The sequence below is a fragment of the Neofelis nebulosa genome, chromosome 18, assembly GCF_028018385.1.
Source record: "Neofelis nebulosa isolate mNeoNeb1 chromosome 18, mNeoNeb1.pri, whole genome shotgun sequence".
NCBI classification, from domain to species: domain Eukaryota; kingdom Metazoa; phylum Chordata; class Mammalia; order Carnivora; family Felidae; genus Neofelis; species Neofelis nebulosa.
In genome coordinates this window covers 41086347-41106301 of record NC_080799.1, presented here as the reverse complement: position 1 = coordinate 41106301, position 19955 = coordinate 41086347, and the positions used below count along the sequence as shown (strand labels likewise).

Genomic DNA, 19955 nt, shown 5'->3' with positions numbered 1-19955 from the left:
AATATTTGCCCGAGGGAAGGAAGGCGAGCTGGCAGGGACTTAACTTGTCACCTCGGCCTATGAATTACACTCTGGGTTATATGTGGTAGGAACACAGCTTGAGTCAAGGCAAAAAAAAAAAAAAAAAAAAAGAGGAGGGGGCTATTTATTGGCTCATATAACAAACTGTTGAGAGGGATGTATTAATTTCTTAAGGCTGCTGAAAGAAAATGCTACAAACAACAGAAACTTATCCTCACAGTGCTGGAGTCCCGAAGCCTGAAGTCAAGGTGTGGTCAGGGTTCTGGAGCCTGCCTTTTCTCCAGCCTTCTGGAGGCTCTGAGAGACAGTCTGTATCATGCCTCCCCCTTCCTGGCTTCTGGTGGCTGCCACAGTCCTTGGCTTGTAGATACGTCATTCCAGTGTCTGCCTTCACCATCACGTGGTCTTTTTTCCTCCATGTGTCCTGTGTCTGTGTCCAAACACAGGAAGGCCCACCTACTCCAATATGACCTCACTTTATCTAATTATATCCGGATAGACTCATTTCCATATAAGGTCCCATTCTGAGGTTCTGGGTAGACATGAATTTGGAAGGGACATCATTCAGCCCAGGGGGCCATGCAGCCTGTCTCAGGGATGTCCCGAATCAGGACTCCCATGCGGTCGGGGCCGCTGAGCTCTTGTATCTGTTTACTTCTGCTTCATCCCCGCCAGACTTCCTTCCTTGTTGAGCTTGGAGCTGGGGCTCCCCATAACCTGCAGGCTCACCTTTACCACTGCAGAGAAAGGGCTTCACGTCCCGTTCCTCTGATTTAAATAGTCTAAATGCTCTGATTGGATTGTGCCACCGCTGAGGCCATGGGAGTAGAATGCTGACTGGCAACACCAGCTAAAACCGGCACTGGTGCTGGGGCGTGGGGAGGACACGTAGCTCCCCAGAAGCAAAGAGATGCCTGAAGAGGGAGAAATGTCTGGCAGCCCAAACTCACAGATTTTCACTACAGCCCGCCCCTTGGCTGTGTCGTTCGCGGTGGAGTGTGCGGTCCTTTTCCCAGCTATATATTTTGCAGAGAAGACAGGAGAACTCATTTTCCACAGTCTTCTCTACTGGGTGAGGGACTACCGTTCTACAGGCTTTACCCTTCTTGTCTCAGATTCCCAAAGATGAACACATCCTTCGGTTCCTGCGGGCCCGTGACTTCCACCTGGACAAGGCCCGGGAGATGCTGCGCCTGTCCCTGAGCTGGCGAAAGCAGCACCAGGTGGATTTCCTCCTTCAGACCTGGCGACCCCCTGCTCTCCTGGAGGAATTCTATGCGGGGGGCTGGCACTACCAGGACATAGGTGCGTCCCTTTACCTACAGAACGCATAGGGGGCCACTTTTCACATTGGGATCTTATTATTTTTCCTTTTGACTCTTCTGGGCATCTGGAGATGCCCTTGGGGTTCACCCAGCCATGAGGAAAGTAGGGCTGGAAGAGACATGTGGGCTCGAGGCAACATTTCTCCATGCAGAGGCAGCGTTAGCCCACCCTTACTTCTGATCATGGGGACCCCCACACATAATGGCTGCATGGGCATGCATCAGCACCCTGGGGATGCCATAGCAAATTACAACAAACCGGGTGCCTTAGAGATGTATCTGCCAACAGTTCCGGAGGCGGAAACCCCAAATCAAGGTGTGGGCAGGGCTGTGCTCCCTGTGGCAAATCTGTCTCTGCCTCCTCCAGCTCCTCGTGGCCCCAGGTGTTCCTTGGCTTGTGGCTGTATACCCACACTCTGCCTGTCTTCACGTGGATTCCTTCTGGGTGCCTGTGTGTCCTCTCTTCTTATAAAGACCTCAGGTCACTGAATTTAGGACCCACACTGATCCAGTAGGATTTCATCTCGAGGTCCTAAACAATCTGATCTGCAGACTGTTTCCAAATAAGATCACATACAGAGGTTCTGGGTGGACGTGAATTTTTGGAGGGCACTATTCAACCCGCTACAAATAAGTTCTCTCTCAGTTTTGTTTTGTTTTTTTTTAAAGATAGGTCTTTTCTGTAGTTTTTTTTTTTTTAATCTTTATTTATTTTTGAGAGAGAGACAGAGTGTGAGCAGGGGAGGAGCAGAGAGAGAGGGAGACATAGAATCTGAAGCAGGCTCCAGGCCCTGAGCTGTCAGCACAGAGCCTGACGCAGGGCTCGAACTCACGAACCGTGAGATCATGACCTGAGCTGAAGTCGGATGCTCAACTGACTGAGCCACCCAGGCGCCCCTCTTAGTTTTTTATTAAACTGCCCTTGATGTAAAAATTTGTATATATTGATTAGGGTGAGTGTTTGACTCACCTAAAGGACCGGTTGGGACACTTCAATATATAGTCAATTACCATTATTCATGGATTCCATATTGTGAATTTGCCTCCTCACCACAATGTATTTGTAACCCCCAAGTCAATACTCAGGGTGCTTTTGCAGTCAATTATGAACACGTGTAGAGTGGCGAAAAGTCAGAGTCATCTGACCTGTGTGTCCCCTGCTGAGGTTGAACAAGATGTGCTTCTTTTTTTCAGTTCTTACACTGTTAACAAGAGTCCTTTTTAAAGTCTACTTAGTGCTACATTTTTTTTTTTGCATTTTGGGGTGATTTTGGTGCTTAAAATGGCCCCCAGGCATAATACAGGAGTTCTGGCTAGTGTTTCAAAGCACAAGAAGGCTGTGACTCATGGAGAAAATGTTAGATAAGCTTCCTTCAGGCTTAGTGTGATGCTGCTGGCAATGAGTTCAATGTTAATGAATCAACAATATATACTCAATAAGGTGTCCTTAAATAGAAACACACAGAGAACAAGGTTATGTATTGATCAGTTGACAAAAATGTTGTGTCTAGAGGCTCGCAAGGACCTTACCCCATATTTTTCCTGGAAACGATGCTTTAGTACTTCCTGATTCAGTGTTCAAGGTGACTTTGGAAAACATCACTACAATGAATAACAAGAATCGATTGTATTAGTATGTAATTCCTTATTTTTCCTATTTGCTTTGGCTGATAGAAAGCTAAGAACCAACGTCATCCACTCTCTCCATACTCCTTTATAACATGGTTCATATTTTCTTTTTTAAAAAGCTTTAGGGGTGCCTGGGTGGCTCAGTTCATCCAGTGTCTGATTCTTTTTTTTTTTTTAATGTTCATTTATTTATTTTGAGAACAAGAGAGCCTAAGTGAAGAAGGAGCAGAGAGAGAGGGAAAGAGAGAATTCCAAGCAGGCTTTGCACTGTCGGCGCACAGCCTGATGTGGGGCTCAATCCCATGAACTGTGAGATCATGGCCTGAGCTGAAACCAAGAGTCAGTTACTTAACCAACTGAGCCATCTAGGCACCCTAAGCATCTGACTCTTAATTTCAGCTCAGGTCATGATCTCACGGTTCATGGGATCGAGCCCAGCGTTGAGCTCTGCGCCGACAGTGTGGAGCCTGCTTGGGATTCTCTCTCACCCTGTCTGTCTCCCTGCCCCTCCCCAACTTGCACGTGAGCACGTCTCTGTCCCTCTCTCTCAAATAAATAAACATTAAAAAGAATTAAAAAAAAATAAAAAGCTTCCAGATAAACGTGTAATGTTAGGACAGGTTTTCGGAGATGTTGCTAAGGCCATACAGAGTTCCCACATGCCCCTCACCCAGTTTCCCCTGTGATGTCAGTCTGTCTCCTTGACTCTTGAACACGTTGCTTCTGTCACCGTAACTGGCATCAATCCCTCTTGGGAGTGGGTAGAGCATTCCCAAATAAATGGACAGGAGGGGCAGGCTGAGCCACAGCCTGGCACCGCCTTCTCCGAAGAGAAGTTTGGGCCTGCCCTCTCACCAGCACTCCTGAAATAATGTCCCTTCTCTTTATGGGGCCTCCCCTGCAAAGACGGCCGCCCCCTCTATATCCTGCGCCTGGGCCACATGGACACCAAAGGCTTGATGAAGGCCGTGGGGGAGGAGGCACTGCTGAAGCATGTGAGTAGGGGTCCTCTCTCCCCGGACCCCAGGGCTGCCTGTGGGGGGAGCAGCCAAGTGAATGTTTGCCAGCACATTCCCTACTTTCCAGGTTCTTTCCGTCAACGAGGAAGGACAGAAGAGATGTGAAGGGAACACAAAGCAGTTTGGCCGTCCCATCAGGTAAGAACCCCCGCCAGGAGCAAATGCCCCTGAAAGAGTAAAAACAGCCAAGCTTCACTGGGCATGGACTCAGCACTTTACAGGAATGTCCTCATTTAATTTGTTCAGTGATCCTGTGAGGCAGGACCTGTTATTGTCCCTGTTCTTTATGGAGGGGGAAACTGAGGCTCAGAGTGGCTGTGCTCATCCCAGGTTGTTGCTAAGTGGGTAAGTTACTGTCTGCCTCGGTCTCAAGGATGTTACGCCCTGGGCCTTGCTTTTTGAGGCCAACTCTGCCATTCCAGGTCCCTTGACTCTGCCTCCCAGGCAGGCGGACTCAACAGGTGTCATGGCAATCCGGTAACCCTCGTCCGACTTCCCTAGACTCCTCAGTTTCCCGCATGAGTACTTAGGGTGACATGAACCTTCTGAACTATAGCTTGCTCGTCTGTAATGTGGGAATAACATCATGAGTCCCAAGGCGTCTTCATGGATTATCAAAAGCCACGTCTGTTGAGAGAGAACACAAATGTGTGTGTAACACTTGCTGTGCAGCAAGTGCTCGTTGAAGTACTTGCCTCACATCCTCCTTATTACAGTCTGGGAGGGAGAGGCCAGTGGGACCTGCCACTTTTTATCCCCAGATGGCCTGATCTTTGTGAAAGTCGAGTCCCTTTGCTGTTTGGAGCCTTTCCTAAGGGGATGTACATTGGCTGGGCTGGGAAATCGATCAATAAATCAGGGTCCTGATCCAAAGTGGAATTCACCTGAGATGGCTCAGATGACAGGGTGTCAGGAGGGACTCCTTACAGCGGTGTGGATGGAAGGATCAAAGGCAGGATGGAGGGGCTCCCAGGGATTAGACACTGCAGTAGAACACTCATTTTCCTAATGAATTAGTCCTGAGGAAATGGAGGCACAGAGAAGTTAAGTAACTTGGCCAAGGCCACACAGCAAGCGGCAGCGCTGAGATTTGAATCCAGGCCGTCTGGCTCTGGAGCGAGTGAGTGCTCTTGGCGCTTACACTCTATTTAGCAGTCGGAGCCTTTTCAACGATTGGTAGCAATGACTTGCTTTGAAGGAGTGCACTCTATGGCCTGTCCTTGCAGAGAACTTCACATATACTATCTCATTTAATCCTAACAATTGCTCGAGATGTTACTGCCACTGCCACTGTCCTGATGAGGAAGCTGCCTGTGTCACACAGCTCTCGGGGGATGGAGGTGACACTTGAATTTGGGTGACTAGCCTTAGAGGCCATGCACTGAGCCTCCTCACCACATGGCCTCCCCAGCCTAGGGTTGGGGTGGGGAGTAGGATCCACAAGAGTGTCCTACGGCCTCCGCCCCTCTACTCCCACCCTGGCTTCCTGAGCCTCTCTGTCCTGTCTGCCAGCTCCCGAGGCCCCCCACCAACCGAGGCTGTCGGGGGCCCTGGGATGTGGCAGAGCAAGCTGCAGTGAGGGGGTCATCTCTGCCGCAGCTCCTGGACCTGCCTGGTGGACCTGGAGGGTCTCAACATGCGGCATCTGTGGCGGCCGGGGGTGAAGGCCCTGCTGCGGATGATTGAGGTGGTCGAGGACAACTACCCTGAGACCCTGGGCCGGCTGCTCATCGTGAGAGCCCCCCGCGTCTTCCCGGTGCTCTGGACGCTGGTGAGAGCAGGCGCCTGGGCCAGACCCCTCCCCCGTGCAGGCTGAGATGGGGTGGGGGAGTTCCCTCTGCCTGCTGGTTCAGTGTCATTTCTTCTTCTTCCTCCTTCCTCCTCCCTCCTCCTTCCTCCTCCCTCCCCTTCCTCCTCCCTCCCCCTCCTCCCTCCTCCTTCCTCCTACCTCCCCCACTCCTCCCTTCTCCCTCCCCCTCCCTCCTGCCCCCATATTCCTCCTTCCTCCTCCTCCCTCCTCCCCCCTCCTTCCTCATCCCCCTCCCCCCTTCTCCCCCTCCTCCTTTCTCCCCCATCCTTCCTCCTCCTTTCTCTTCTCCCCTCCTTCCTCATCCCCCTTCCTTCTTCTCCCACCTCCTCCTCCCTCCTCCCTCCTCCCTCCTCCCTCCTCCTTCCTTCTTCTTCCTCCTCCTCCTTCTTCCTTCTTCTTCCTCTTTCCTTCTTCTTCCTCCTTCCTCCCCCCTCCTCCCCCCTCCTTCCTCCTCCCCCCTCCTTCCTCCTCCCCCCTTCTCCCCCTCCTTTTTTCTCCCCCATCCTTCCTCCTCCTTTCTCCTCCTCTCCTCCCTCCTCCTCTTCCCTCCTCCTTCCTCCTCCTTCTTCCTCCTCCTCCTTCCTCCCCCCTCCTCCTTCTTCTTCTTCCTCCTCCTCCCTCCTCCTCCCTCCTCCTTCTTCCTCCTCCTTTTCTTCTTCCTTCTTCCTCCTCCTTCCTCCTCCTTGCTCCCCCCTCCTCCCCCCTCCTCCCCTCTCCTCCCCCCTCTTCCCTCCTCCTCCTTCCTTTCCCTGCCTCCCTCCTCCTCCTTCCTCCTCCTCCTCTCCTCCCTCCTTCTCCCTCCTTCTTCCTCCTTTTCTTCCTCCTTCTTCTTCTTCCTCCTCCTTCCTCCTCCTCCTCTCCTCCCTCCTTCTCCCTCCTTCTTCCTCCTTTTCTTCCTCCTTCTTCTTCTTCCTCCTCCTCTCCTCCCTCCTCCTCTCTCCTCCTCCCTCCTCCTCCTCCCTCCTCCTTCTCCCTCCTCCTCCTTCTTCTTCCTTCTTCTTCTTTTCTTCAACATTTATTTATTTCTCAGAGACAGAGAGAGACAGAGCACAAGGCAGGGAGGGGCAGAGAGAGAGGGAGACAGAATCCAAAGCAGGCTCCAGGCTCTGTGCTGTCAGCACAGAGCCCGGCACAGGGCTCGAACCCATGAACCGTGAGATCATGACCCAAGCCGAAGTCAGTCGCCCCACCGACTGAGCCACCCAGGCGCTCCTGGTGGCATATCTTCTAAATAATAGCTTTGCTGAGATGTAACTCATCAGGTTCACTCTTTCCAAGTATAGAATTCAGTGGTTTTTAGTATATTCCCAGAGCTGTGCAACCATCCCACCTTCTAGTTCCAGAACATTCTCAGCACCCCAAGGGAAACCCTGTACCATCAGCATTCCTTCCTCTCCCGGCTTCCCAGCTCCTGGCAGCCATCAGTCTGCTTCCTGTCTCTATGGATTGGCCTGTTATAAATATTTCACAGAAGCGGAATCATACGAGGCATTTTGCATCTGATTTCTCTCACTGAGCATAATGATTTCAGGTTCATTGTGGTGTAGCATATCAGTACTTCATTCCTTTTTATGGCCGAATACTATTCCACCATATGGACAGACCATGATTTATGTATCTCTTGTCCTGCTTTGTGGACACTGGGTCACACTCAGAATTGTATAGCATTCCTGGGGCTCCTGTGAGCTGACTCTGAGGAGTGTTGGGATCCTGTGCTGCAGGGATTTGAAACCTTTTTGCCCAAGACCCACAGTAAGAAATACATGTTATGTTACAACCCAACGCAAACACACACACACCTGAAATAGATCCGCAAGCGATGGTTACATTAACTATGTGCAATATCCTCTTTTCTCTCTCTCTCTCTTTTTTAATGTTTTATTTTTGAGAGAGAGACAGACAGAGCATGAGGCGGGGAGGGGCAGAGAGAGAGGGAGACACAGAGTCCGAAGCAGGCTCCAGGCTCTGAGCTGTCAGCACAGAGCCCGACGCAGGGCTCCAACTCATGGACTGTGAGATCATGGCCTGAGCTGAAGTCTGATGCTTAACCCACTGAGCCACCCAGGCTCCTCTCTTTTTGCTCTTTTATTCCATTCCATTAAAAATAAGCTAATCATGGAGGTGCTTGGGTGGCTCAGTTGGTTGAGTGTCCAACTCTTGATTTTGGCTCAGGTCATGATCCCAGTGTTGTGGGATCAGGCTCTACATCAGGCTTTGCAATGAATGTTGTGCTTGCTTAAGATTCTCTCTCTCCCCCCCACCACCCCTTTCTGCTGCTTGCACGTACTCTCTATTAAATTTTTTTTTCTCAGATTTAAAAAAATTGGCTAGCCACACGTGCTAAATTGATCTCACAACCACTATCGGGTTGTCACTGACAGTTGAAAACCACTGCCTGGGGGCTTTGCTACTGGTCCACAGGCCAGTGCAGAGTGCCAGCCCCCCACCCCTAGTCCTGCAGACCCTGAACATACCCGGTGCCCCGAGGATTCAGTGCCCAAGAAAGCCTGGAAAGAGCTGCTATAAGTTGAGGTTCAATCAGGATAGAGATTTGAGAGTTAAGTGGATTCAGTGTTTCACTAAGCACCTACTGTGTGCCAGACACCTTTCCAGGCCCTGGGGATTTGGAGTAAACAAGCCAGCCACTGTATCTCTCCCCAACTGTGACGGGGCGGGGAGAGATAAAGCAGATAACATCACACAAGGAAATGCTTCATGGTTCCCTGTGACTAGGGCGTGAGGCCTACAGGGTTCGTGGAGAGGCTGAATCAGGCAGGGGGTAATGCAGGTGGGTAATTTAGACTGGGAAACTGAGGAAGGTCCCTCGGAGGAGGTAACAAGTGGCTGAGACCGAAGGAAGGAGCAGGAGTCCTTCAGGGAAGGGTGGGGAGGACAGGTGGGTCAGGCAACCCACACAGTAAGCACAAAGGCCTGGAGGCAGGACTGTACGTGATGCTTTTGAGAAATTGAAAAACCAGTGCAGGGTGGCTGGAACGAAAAGGAGCAAAAAGGCCGGTGGCCCTGGCAGAAGCTGGGAAAGTGCTCAGGGACCAGTGCCTGCTGAATCCAGGCTGTGGCAAAGGTGGGACTTCATCCTGGGGCAGTAGGGAGCCATGGAGTGTTGTCAGCAGGAGACGATGTGAGCAGACTTCTGGGACAGAACGTTCTTTGGCCACTGTGGCTACGTCAGGGCCTTGCTGGGGTTGGGCTGGAGAGCAGGAGCTGCAGGAGGGACAGGCAGGACCTGCCACTGGAGCTTTTTATCTTGAAATATCCTGAACTTTGTGAAAATTAAATTCTTGCTGTTGGGAGACTTCTATGAAGATGTGTATTGGGTAGGGGTGGGAGCCAGTCATTCAGGGTGCTGGCCAGAAGTGGGATTCACCCCAATGGCTTAATGGGGACATAACATAAAAGAACTCCTTGCAGAGGTATGGGCAGGATGGAGAGGCCCCAGGGACTAGACCCTGCAGTGATCCCTGACACCCGGGGGTGGGGGTGGGGGGTTGGTGGTGCCACGGGAGGAGATGGCATTGTTACCAAGCCTCATGAGAGCCGGAATGTGGCAGGGGGTGGGGGGGCCCAGGGGCAGTGAGGCGGCAGGGAGTGGGGGAAGAAGTACCCTGGCCTCTCTCTTTGTTCCCACCTCCTGCTGCTGTACCCCCTCCTCTGCCCAGTGGCCACACCAGATGGAAGCCAGTGGCACGGAGCCAGGTTGCCGAGGACGGCAGGTGACTGCTTCCCCGGGTGGAGGCTGAAGGAGAGTGACCACACAGGTGGGATTCCCAGTTCCTGTAGCATTCCTTGCTCAGTTGGCTTGTACCTTGCCAATGCTAAGTCCTTCCTTCCTTCCCCAACTGTGTGTTGAGTCAGACACCACACCAGCATCGTGGGTGGGGGGGTAGGGGTTGCCATGAAAAAAAAAAAAAAAAAGGATTGACATGCAGTTTCGAGTTCGGTGTTAAAGTATTTTCCATCTGGGGCAAACAAAATAGGATCATCCAAAGAGTAGAATATTATTCAGCCATAAAAAGGGATGGAGTAATGATCTGTGCTGCCAGGTGGATGAACCTAGAAAAAACATCATGCTGAGGGAGAGAAGCCAGGCACAAAAGGCCACATACTGGAGGATTCCATTTCTATGAAACGTCCAGACAAGCAAATCCATAGAGACAGAAAGCTGACTGGTGGTTCCAGGAGCTGGGGGGAGGGGAGTGGGGCATGACTGCTAATGTGTATTAATGTGTAAAAGGAATGGGGTTTCCTTTTGGGGTGAAGAAAAGTCTTGGAATTACAGGAAAGTGGTAGTTATATAACATAGTGAATGAACTAAAGCCACTGAATTGTTCACTTTAAAAGGGTTAATTCACTTTAAAAGGGTTAATTCTCAGTTGGAAGAGCATGCGACGTTTGATCTCGGGGTTGTGAGTTCGAGCCCCATCCATGCTGGGTGTAGGGATTAGTTAAATAAAAGCTTGAAAAGAAAAGAAAAGAAAAAAGAAAAGAAAAGAAAAAAGTTAGTTCCTTGTCATATGAATTACATCTCAATAACAAACAAAAAACCAAAAATACCTTTCCATCTTGTCTCATCTCCCCCACTTCAGATCAGCCCCTTCATCAATGAAAACACCAGGCAGAAGTTCCTCATCTACAGTGGCAGCAATTACCAGGGCCCCGGAGGCCTCGTGGACTACCTAGATAAAGAAGTGATCCCCGACTTCCTTGGGGGAGAGTGTGTGGTGAGTGTGTGGCTGCAGGCCCTGGGCTGTGGCCTCGGGGTGGGGGTGGGGGAGCCAGGGATTGCTGGGGCAGGGCTGCAGAGGGCCACGGAGGCTGGAGTGGGGCACTCTGTCATGTGTGTGGGTGCTGGTACCTGGAGAGGCCATGCTTTCTCTTTTGGGGGCAAGGCTTGTTTTAGACGCTTCCCCAAAGAGAAGTGAGTATTGTCCAAAGGAGGGGCCTTAGCTTGGTTTTTCAAACATAGTGATCCAGATGGAAGTTTCTAGAAGACCAGAGACCAGGCCAGTCAAAAGTTTACCCCAGTATTCCCTATGTACTTCGTTGCTAGGCAGCAGTCAGAGTTTACCTGCTGACTTTGCGCCCTCTGCTGCTGAGAGAGGTGACTCAAACATCCCAGTGGCCTGAACCCCAGAGCCTGTGTATCCAAAGGGATTTATTCCCAACTCACATCCTCACGGAGTGGTTAGATGGGCCAACTGCTTCAAGGAGAGGCAACCACAGACCCCTTTTACTGCCTCCCCTTGGGGCTGAGATGACACAGGCAGGGGTGACCGTGGGTCACAACTGTCTTATCTCATCTGGCCATGGGATGAGGGCAGGCCAAACTCCAAGCATACATGATTTCTGAGTAAAAAAAGGCATTTCCTAGGAATTCTGCCAATTTGAATCTCTCCACTTGTTGAGATACATACATGTGATTTATGTTTAACAAATGGGCCTGTAAGAACCAGCATGGTAATAAGAGACTTGAGCCTGGGGGCCCTGATAAACATGGGTTTGTGCCCAGGCTCAGACACTTTCTGCTGTGTGATCTCAGGCAAGTGGCTTGACCTCTCTGGGCTTCCATTTTCCTCCTCTGTGAAATGGAAATAGTAAGAGTTCCTACTGCATTGTGGTTTTGGAGATGAGGTCATGGGAGAGCCCCTGTACTGTTCTCACTTTGGGGTTGCTGTTGTAAGTGCAGTTTCAGGGGTCACAAAGTACCCTTCTGTGGGTCAGCCAGGCCGGCTGGGTCCTGACCTGCTACTTTCGTCTTTATCCCCCAGTGTAATGTCCCCGAAGGAGGGCTGGTCCCCAAGTCCCTCTATCTGACAGAAGAGGAGCAGGAGCACACAGACCAGCTGCGGCAGTGGAGAGAGACTTACCAGTCGGCCAGCGTGCTCCGAGGGGCCCCCCATGAGGTGCTGGGACCTGGCCCGGGAGGGCCCGCCGGGTTGGGGTGGGGTCTTAGGTCAGGGTCCCCCGAAGCAGACCCTGAGACAAGAGTTCTTGTGCTAGCGATTTGTTGAGGGTGAGCTCTGAGGAGAAACCTGTAAGGAGAGGTGGGACAGGATGGGTACGGGGAAGGATGCAAGCAAAGGGGCGGTGCAGCCAAGTCCCCTGATCCCAGGGGAGCACTGGGCTGTGCAGAGCATGGCAGATGGGCAGATGAAGACCCAGGTGGGCACCCACAGCACCTACTGCAGCTGACCTCCCCATCCCGGCTCCCCACTCCTGGTGGGATTCCAGGTCGGACCCTCAGACCGTGCCCTCCCCATGCAGGTTGCTGTGGAGATTCTGGAGGGCGAGTCAGTCATCACCTGGGACTTTGACATCCTGAGAGGGGACGTGGTGTTCAGCCTGTACCACAGCAAGCAGGTGCCCAAGCCTGGACCCCAGGAGCCTGGGGCCAGAGCCGGCGGGCAGCTGACGGACAAGGGCTGGGTCCTAGGTGTGGATTACAGCCGTGTGGAAGCCCCCCTTGTCTGCCGGGAAGGGGAGAGCATCCAGGTTCGAATTCCTTTGTTCATTCATTCGTCACTCAGGATTGAGTGTCCACTGTGTGCCAGGGTTCTGGGAGCACCCAAGTAGATGAACTGCATATGGACTTTGGCCTTGGAGCCCCTGTGGGATGGGTGGGGAGAAAGACAGAATCAGACAGATCCAGGACTCTGGGGACCTCCCAGGACCCCAGCCTCAGAATCCCTGTGACTCTTGTCAGAGATGCAGATTGCCAGGGCCCAAGCCAGGGAGAGGTAACTCAGACCCTCTGGGTGTGAGGCCTGGACCCTGCATCCCTCACCCTCTCCCAGTGATTTCTGACGTGTGAGCTTCAGAAGCTATGCAGCAGAGACATACTAAGTCTGGGAACGGAACTCAGATGCATTGTGGAACATGAACACGAGGCCCCCTGCATTCTCCACTCTCTAGTGCTTGTAAGTCTCACATCGCTGGCCTCGCTCGCTCTCTCACCCGTACCGCACACACAAGCTCTGATGAGCACTGCAGATCTCTCTGAAGGTTCCCTGAGCAGCACACTGTCTTGCACCTCACACACCAACACCCCTAGCCCTCATTCTCAGCATCCAGGCCCTCAACTAGCTCTAACCAACCTGCCAGCTCCCTGCCTGAATCCCTGCCTGGACCTCATCTGCAAATCACGCTCAGCAGAACAAAAGCCCAACAAAGTCCAGGCATTTAATTAAACCGCACCACTACAGCCCTCTTCTCCAGGCCTCCACTCCCACCAGATTTAGAGGGAGGCTCTCAGCCCCCAGGGATATGGGGGTAACAGCAGAGGGGCCAAGGATGACTTCGGGAGGCCCTGAGAGGAAGACTGGCTGGTGGATCCGTTTAGTAAGGGGCTCCGGTCCCCAGGAGGACCAGAGCCTCAGGCCCGGCTGCTGTGTTTCAGGGCTCCCATGTGACCCGGTGGCCTGGCACCTACTTGCTCCAGTGGCAAATGCACAGCCCCCCTGGCAATGTGGCCTGCAGCATCCCGGGTGTGGAGGATGTCCTGACGGCCCTGCACAGCCCTGGCCCCAAGTGCAAACTCCTCTACTACTACGAGGTGCTGGCGTCTGAGGACTTCAGGTAGGAGGGGCTGGGGAGGGGGAGCCTGGGCAGGAAGGGTCCTGACTCCCCTCTAGGCGAGGCCCACAGCACTCCTGAGGCCCCTTCCTTCTGGGCTGGGGGCACTAGATTCACCTCCTTCACTTGTCTTTGAGCTCATCCAGGGGCAGGTCCCCAGCATTGGTATTGTTAAAATTCTCCAGTGGTTCAGCACGTGTGTGAGCAACCAGATTGAACACTGTGTCCAAACTCTGCCTCAGCTGCAGGATCTCCCTTTAAAAAAAATGTTTTTTAATGTTTTTATTTATTTTTGAGACAGAAAGAGACAGAACACGAGCAGGGGAGGGGCAGAGAAAGGGAGACACAGAATCCGAAGCAGGCTTCGGGCTCTGAGCCATCAGCATAGAGCCCGATGCGGGGCTCGAACTCATGGACTATGAGATCATGACCTGAGCCGAAGTCGGACGCTCAACCGACTGAGCCACCCAGGCGCCCCATGGATCTCCCTTTTAAATGAAATCCTGGACAGAAGCCAAACATACCAGATTGATTGGTGGGGGAAGGGGAGCCCAAGGCCTTCCTACTTGGACCTCCCTGTATTCCTAGAAACCCATAAAAAAAGGATTTGGAATGTTCTAGAACATTCTAGAATAGTGTCTCACAGACACCTCTCTCCAAGTGTTGCTTTCAGAGAGACAGGAAGTGTAGTGGTTAAGGCCTCCAACACTTCCTGATTGCTCTGTGACCTCAGGCAACTCACTTAAGCTGTCTGAGCCTCAGGCTTCCCATCTGTTACATGGGGACTACTGAAATCCTAGGTCATGGGGTTGTCATGAAGATGAAATAGCTGGGGGAAGCCTGCCCTTCACCAAGGCCTACAGTAAGCCCTTGATAGCAAAAATGAAACTGAGGGTGAGGACATGGAGAGTTTCTTCAAGGCCTTACATTTTATCTTTTAAAAACGAATGTGATTTTGCATCCTGCTTCATGACCTATCTATGCTTGTGTCCTTCTAAAAATAATGCTTTATATTCTATACCATGGAGTCAAATTGAGGCTCCAGGAGGGTGTCACATCTGTATCCATATCCTGGGTGGAGCTCCAAGTATTGTAGGGGCACATACAGCCCCCTGTGAGAAATACTGGGCCACTGTCTTTACTCCAAGAGAGCCCCACAGCCTGGGAGGGCTGGTGATTTCCTCTTTGGGAAGTGGCCTGCTTTGGCCGCTGGGCACCAGTGCAGGGGAGAGACATGCAGACACAAGCATTGGGGGCTGCTGGCCCCCAGGAGGGCAGGTGGAGGCCTAGAGGGGGACAGAGCAGATGCTGCTTACCAGCCTGTCTGGTCAGCTTGGGGTAGCCTTGCTGCCCTGCCCTTCAACAGCCTTGCAAGAAAACCAGTTCAAGGGCTATTTCCTGGGTGTCCTCAGTAGGCAGGCATTGGGCTGGGCCCCGAGGGACCAGACAGATAGGGCCTGCCATCGTGGAGCAGGAGACCACATGATCACACCTGTGCCTAACAGGAGCAGCGGTGGATGCCATGAAGGCATTCCAGCCTGGGGTCCTTGCCCAAGGTCAGATAGCTAGGAGGTGTCAGAAGCCTCAACACAGGGTGTTGTCAGAGCCTGGCACAGGCCTGGCACAGAGCCTGGACAAGGGGCCTGGCACAGGGTGGGCATGGGATGTGGGGGAGGTACCTGGGAAGAGACACTGGAGTTGAGACCTAGGTGGCGTGCACATACATCATCTGGGGGGGGGGGGGGGTTGTCACAATGCAGATTCTGCAGCTCTGGGGCGCAGAGAGTCTGCAGCTCTAACAGGCTCCAGGAGGGGCTGGTGGTGCTGGTCCCCACACCACACTTGGAATAGCCAGATCCTAAGGCTTCACTGGCCAACCAGGTAGCTACCAGCCACAGGTAGCAATTTAAACGTAGCTATTACAGTTCAACAAAAATAAAAAAATCAGTTCCTCAGCTGCACGAGCCACATTCTGAGTGCCCAGTAGCCCCATGAGGCTGATGGCTGCTGCAGTGGACAGCACAGCTGTAGGACACAACTGTCATGGCACAAGGTTCTCCTGGAGAGCGCTGCTCTGAAGTCTGGAGTAGAAGTTAACTAGAGGAAGCAGGGGGCAGAGAAAGTGCTTCTGGCAGCAGGTGGAGACCTTCACAGGTTCCCAGACAGGGGAGGCGAGTGTCAGAGATGCTGAAAGGAGGCTGCAGGGGTGGGGTGGGGTGAGGTGAGGCTAGAGATAGGGTCAGAAACTACCCGGGCTATGCTAGATCCCCAGGTCAGGGAAGCCCCTGAATGGTGTGTAGCAGGCTGGGGCTCTGTGTGTGGGGTTGGTTGGGGGTGGGGCTGGAAAACGGGTGGAGCCTCGTTTCTCACCATAACTCTGCTTGCGTTTTGCTCTACACTTGCCCTGTGCGCCTGGGGTGGTTACCAGCCTGGTAGAAAGAACCCTGGGGCCTCATTTGCAGCATCACCAGCTTTTCCACTGCTGTGCGTGGGCCCCAGGGCCGTGTCACCCCAGAAGGTAATGTGCACACAATGCCCTTCCTCCCCAGGGGCTCCATGTCCAGCCTGGAATCCTGCACCAGCGGCTTCTCCCAGCTCAGTGCCACCACTTCCTCCTCTTCTGGCCAATCCCACAGCAGCCCCCTGGTCTCCAGATAGCTGGGACTGAGCCCTGTGGGGAAGCCCACTCGGCTCCCACGTTTCAAGTGTCCGTGAGGTCTGGGACCACGTGGGCTTCCGCCCTGGGTCTGGACACTAAGTGGGGGCATCTGGAGCCGATGGCAATGATCCAGCTCATGCACTCTTCAGGATGCAAGACAGAACCATCTCCTTTGGGCTTCATGTGAGGAAAAGCCAAGGAATGGTTGGGCCACCTTTGGGCCTGCCTGGTCTGGGAGCTCAGGGATGTCATCAGGCTCAGCACCCCCTCTCCACCTCTGGCTCTTTCCCTGGGGCAGCCTCCTTCTCAGGTGCCTTCCCCACGCAGAGGGCCCCATCACCATTAGGCTCCCTCTCTCCTCCCAGCTCAGCTGTGGAAGAGAACCTCTCTCCCCCAAAGTTCGAACCAACCTCCCAGAACTGAGTCTAATCAGTCTGTCTGGGTCCCACACTAGTCCTTGAACCAATCACAGTTGCCAGGGGAACAAAGAACACAGACTGGCCAGTAGGTTTCTGTCTACGATCTGGACCAATCACCATACAGGGATGGGGTTTCAGTGATTGGCCTACCTGGACCACATGCCTGTTCCCGAAGCCAACCACCTGGTTTGAAAATCATAAGGGGGTTGCCTCTAGGAATACTGGGGTACCCGACAGGAAGAAGAGGGAAAGAATGCTGGGTAGGCAGAAATGATTGGCGTTCACATCTGATTCCCTAGCAATGCCCTGTGTCCCAGATGTGCATGGTGAACAGTTATATGAGTTACAGGCTCCACTGTCTGTGGGGAGCAGCCCACCCTGGATCTGAAATCCATTTTCCCAGAGCTTGGCTAGGAAGGAAACCTGACCACCATTGACTTGAGGAGGGTGGAGAGGCCCAGGCAGTGATGAAGTGGCTCTAGCTATCTTTAAACTCCTCTGGAGGTTCTTTTCCTTCTTCGGAGCAGTTTAATTATGAGTTTTTTGGTTGTGAGTCACAGAGACCCATACAAAAGGGTAACCAGTCATGAGCACATGTAATTGGCCAGTCCAGGATCTCTTGCTTCAGGTAAGGCTGGATCCAGGACCTCAACATGGCATCAGGACTCCCCTTACGGGGAGGAGGAGGCTGTGACTTTGTTGTGTCTGCCCTATGGCAAACCCGACCCCTGGAACCTGCTACTGATAGACGTTCCCTGAGTTCTGCATGGGAGAGTTTTGGGTATGCTTGGGGCTTGAGGACATTTCTCCTTTCCTTTCCTGGGCTCCCAAAAAGGTCACAAGTCACAGGTTACCAACTGGCCGACTGCAGTCTGATCTGGCTTTTGTTTTTGCCTATAGAGAGATTGAAAAATTAGAGCATTTCACACAGAGATCAGGATGTCTAGCTTCCCTCAGGCATTTGGGACTATTGGCAAAATGGGGCCACTGTTGCCATGTAAAGGCAAGACAACTGTATCTCCTGGATGGGGGCCACCCCAGTCCTCACCCGTCTATCAACCTAGTCCACATCACTCACTCACATCAGCCTAGGAGGGACCTCACTGATAGGGCTCCTGGGGGGCCAATGTGGGGCTGAATGACTCATTGTTACTCTTATCTCATAGCCTTGCTTATAGCTGGGGGGGGGGGGGTCATCTCTGGCCAACACCTGCAGTCACTGGGCCTTGCCTAAGGGGTGGGTGTACAACCATGGGGTCCACGCCTCCATGCAGTCTCAGCGTGACAGGGCAAAGAGCAAGGACTTCCTTGCATACCACCCTCAACCCCAAACCTGGAGCAGAGGGAAGGAGTCACTTTCTAGAGACATCCTTCTCCCTGCAGGGAGGGAGGCTCTTCCACTTCTGTTTGCTCCTCAGGTATAGGAACAACACCCAGAACTGCATCCTGTATCCAGGTGTGTGTGCACATGAGGGAGAGAGGTAGGGGGAGATTGGAGACATTCTCATAGCTCCCATGTCACCAGACATTTATTACTGAGCATCTGTGATATCTTCACCTGTCTTGAGATGAATTTCTAGCTTGCCTCTAAAACCCAGGTGTGCCCTAGAAGCATTTTTGAGTAGGCTTCCCTGGCATTCCCCACACATTAATTGTCTAGGAATGGCACCAGGGAAGGATGGAGAAGCCTTTCCTTGACTTGGGGTTATATGTGGCTTGACAGCTGTTACCTGGATCTGCTGTGAGCAGTCCAGCCTTGGCAAAAGGGATGGGACTCAGACCCTCTCATTTCTCCCCTTGAGAGCTCCTTCTTTCTCCCTTGGGAGAGCTGCAGCTCAAACTTCTTAAGCAACAAAGGGAATTTTCCCTGGGTCCTGTAACTGGGATGGCTAAGGGTGTGCTTGCTGAAGGTATTGCTGGCTCCAGGAGCCCAGTGTCCCCAGGCCCATGTGTTCATCCTCTCAACCTCACCCAGGCCTCCTGGCTCTGTATCTCTTCTCACACTGGCCTCATCCTCTCTTCCACCTGGTGGGAAAGGTGGCTGCCAGAAGCCCAAGCCCACAACCACAGGGCTCACAATCTCTAAGGCTGAGAGAGACATTCTCTTTCCATCTCATCCCACAGAAGGCTCTGACTGGCCCTGTTCCAGTCGAGTGCTTGCTCCTACGGATGTACCAGCCACGGGGCTAGGGGTCCTGTGATTGACATTTCCTCCAGAAGCAACAGTGGGATACAGGTCACCCCAGGACAAGGGGAGCTGGGCCAAAGAAGCAGCAGACGGCCATGGTGGCATCTTCTGCAGTGCCCCTCACTTGCTGGAGGTCTCTGGGGTCCACGCTGGAGCATCATTAATCAACAGGTTTCTCCTACCTTTGGGAGGCTTGAAATTAAAAGTCTAAGGAAGGGCTGCTGAATTCCTGACTTCTGTATTTCCCTAGACCCCAGGGCTAGAAGCTCCTTGGCTTGGCTTCTTTATCTTGTTCATTAACCTGGGGTGAGCAGGACAGAAACAACCCACTAGCAATAGGACCCTGCCCATGCACTGTGTTTAGAAGCCTGGGTCTTAAAATTTAGACATGGTGAGGTTCAAGCCCCAGCCTTCTTTTCAGTAGCTGTGTAACCTCCAGCAGGTGACTTAACTCCCCTGTGCCTCAGTTTCCTCATCTGTAAAATGGGGGCATGCCTACCTCATTCACTGGGCTGTAGTGGAACAAAAAATACCAGCTGTGGAGTCCACAACCCAGTGCCCAGCACACAGAAAGCACACGGTAAGTGTCAGAGGTTATGCTGATGACTTAAGGCTTCTCGCCCAAACACTCCAGACTCCTTCCGGAGCATGCCCGCCTGTCACTGTTTTTCACGGGACAGAAGGCTCAGCACCATGTGCATCCGGAGGAAAGCGGGTGTCAGGATATTATTGCCCTCTTATTTCCCATTTAGAAACTGCTTGCGTTTTCTGGGCAAATCCACTAAAATGGAAGAGCATCATTTGGAGTGCTATTTCCCCCAACTAGCTGGAGAACGTTCTCTCTATAGGCTGAAAGAAGGGGATTCTGGGACATTTTCTCCCCCCCTACCCTGCACTCTGGAATTGCTTCTCCTGTAAGACGAATTGTTTGATGAGAATATTTTTCATTCTGTTCTACACACTCTATTTTAGTCAGTAAAACCTGATGTTCCTTGTTCGCCTGATCATTTGCTCTAACCAAAAGCATTAAACGTTTTAGATTTGGGTATACCTCAGTGGTCTACTCCCTGAAACCCTAGAGGTCTCCCTGGGCTTGTTCAAGAATTACTCCGCTGTTGTTTGTAAGACACAAAAGCATTTTCTTTTTTTTTTTAATTTTTTTTTTTTCAACGTTTTTTATTTATTTTTGGGACAGAGAGACAGAGCATGAACGGGGGAGGGGCAGAGAGAGAGGGAGACACAGAATCGGAAACAGGCTCCAGGCTCCGAGCCATCAGCCCAGAGCCTGACGCGGG

At 52.4% G+C, this 19955-nt stretch overlaps 1 protein-coding gene across 2 annotated transcripts in view; it reads left to right on the top strand.

The window, feature by feature from the left end:
• Positions 1-19710, top strand: part of SEC14L5 (SEC14 like lipid binding 5) — a 45345-nt gene extending 25635 nt beyond the window's left edge. The window contains exons 8-16 of one of the 2 annotated variants that reach the window (XM_058710243.1): positions 1137-1326; positions 3882-3970; positions 4062-4132; positions 5594-5765; positions 10409-10543; positions 11591-11725; positions 12087-12314; positions 13219-13397; positions 15944-19710. In XM_058710243.1, coding sequence (XP_058566226.1) covers positions 1137-1326; positions 3882-3970; positions 4062-4132; positions 5594-5765; positions 10409-10543; positions 11591-11725; positions 12087-12314; positions 13219-13397; positions 15944-16052 — 1308 coding nt within the window. In that variant the 3' untranslated portion in view covers positions 16053-19710. The remainder of the gene's footprint in view (positions 1-1136; positions 1327-3881; positions 3971-4061; positions 4133-5593; positions 5766-10408; positions 10544-11590; positions 11726-12086; positions 12315-13218; positions 13398-15943) is intronic. The other variant, XM_058710244.1, reaches the window with a different exon arrangement.
• The last annotated feature ends 245 nt before the right edge of the window (positions 19711-19955 follow it).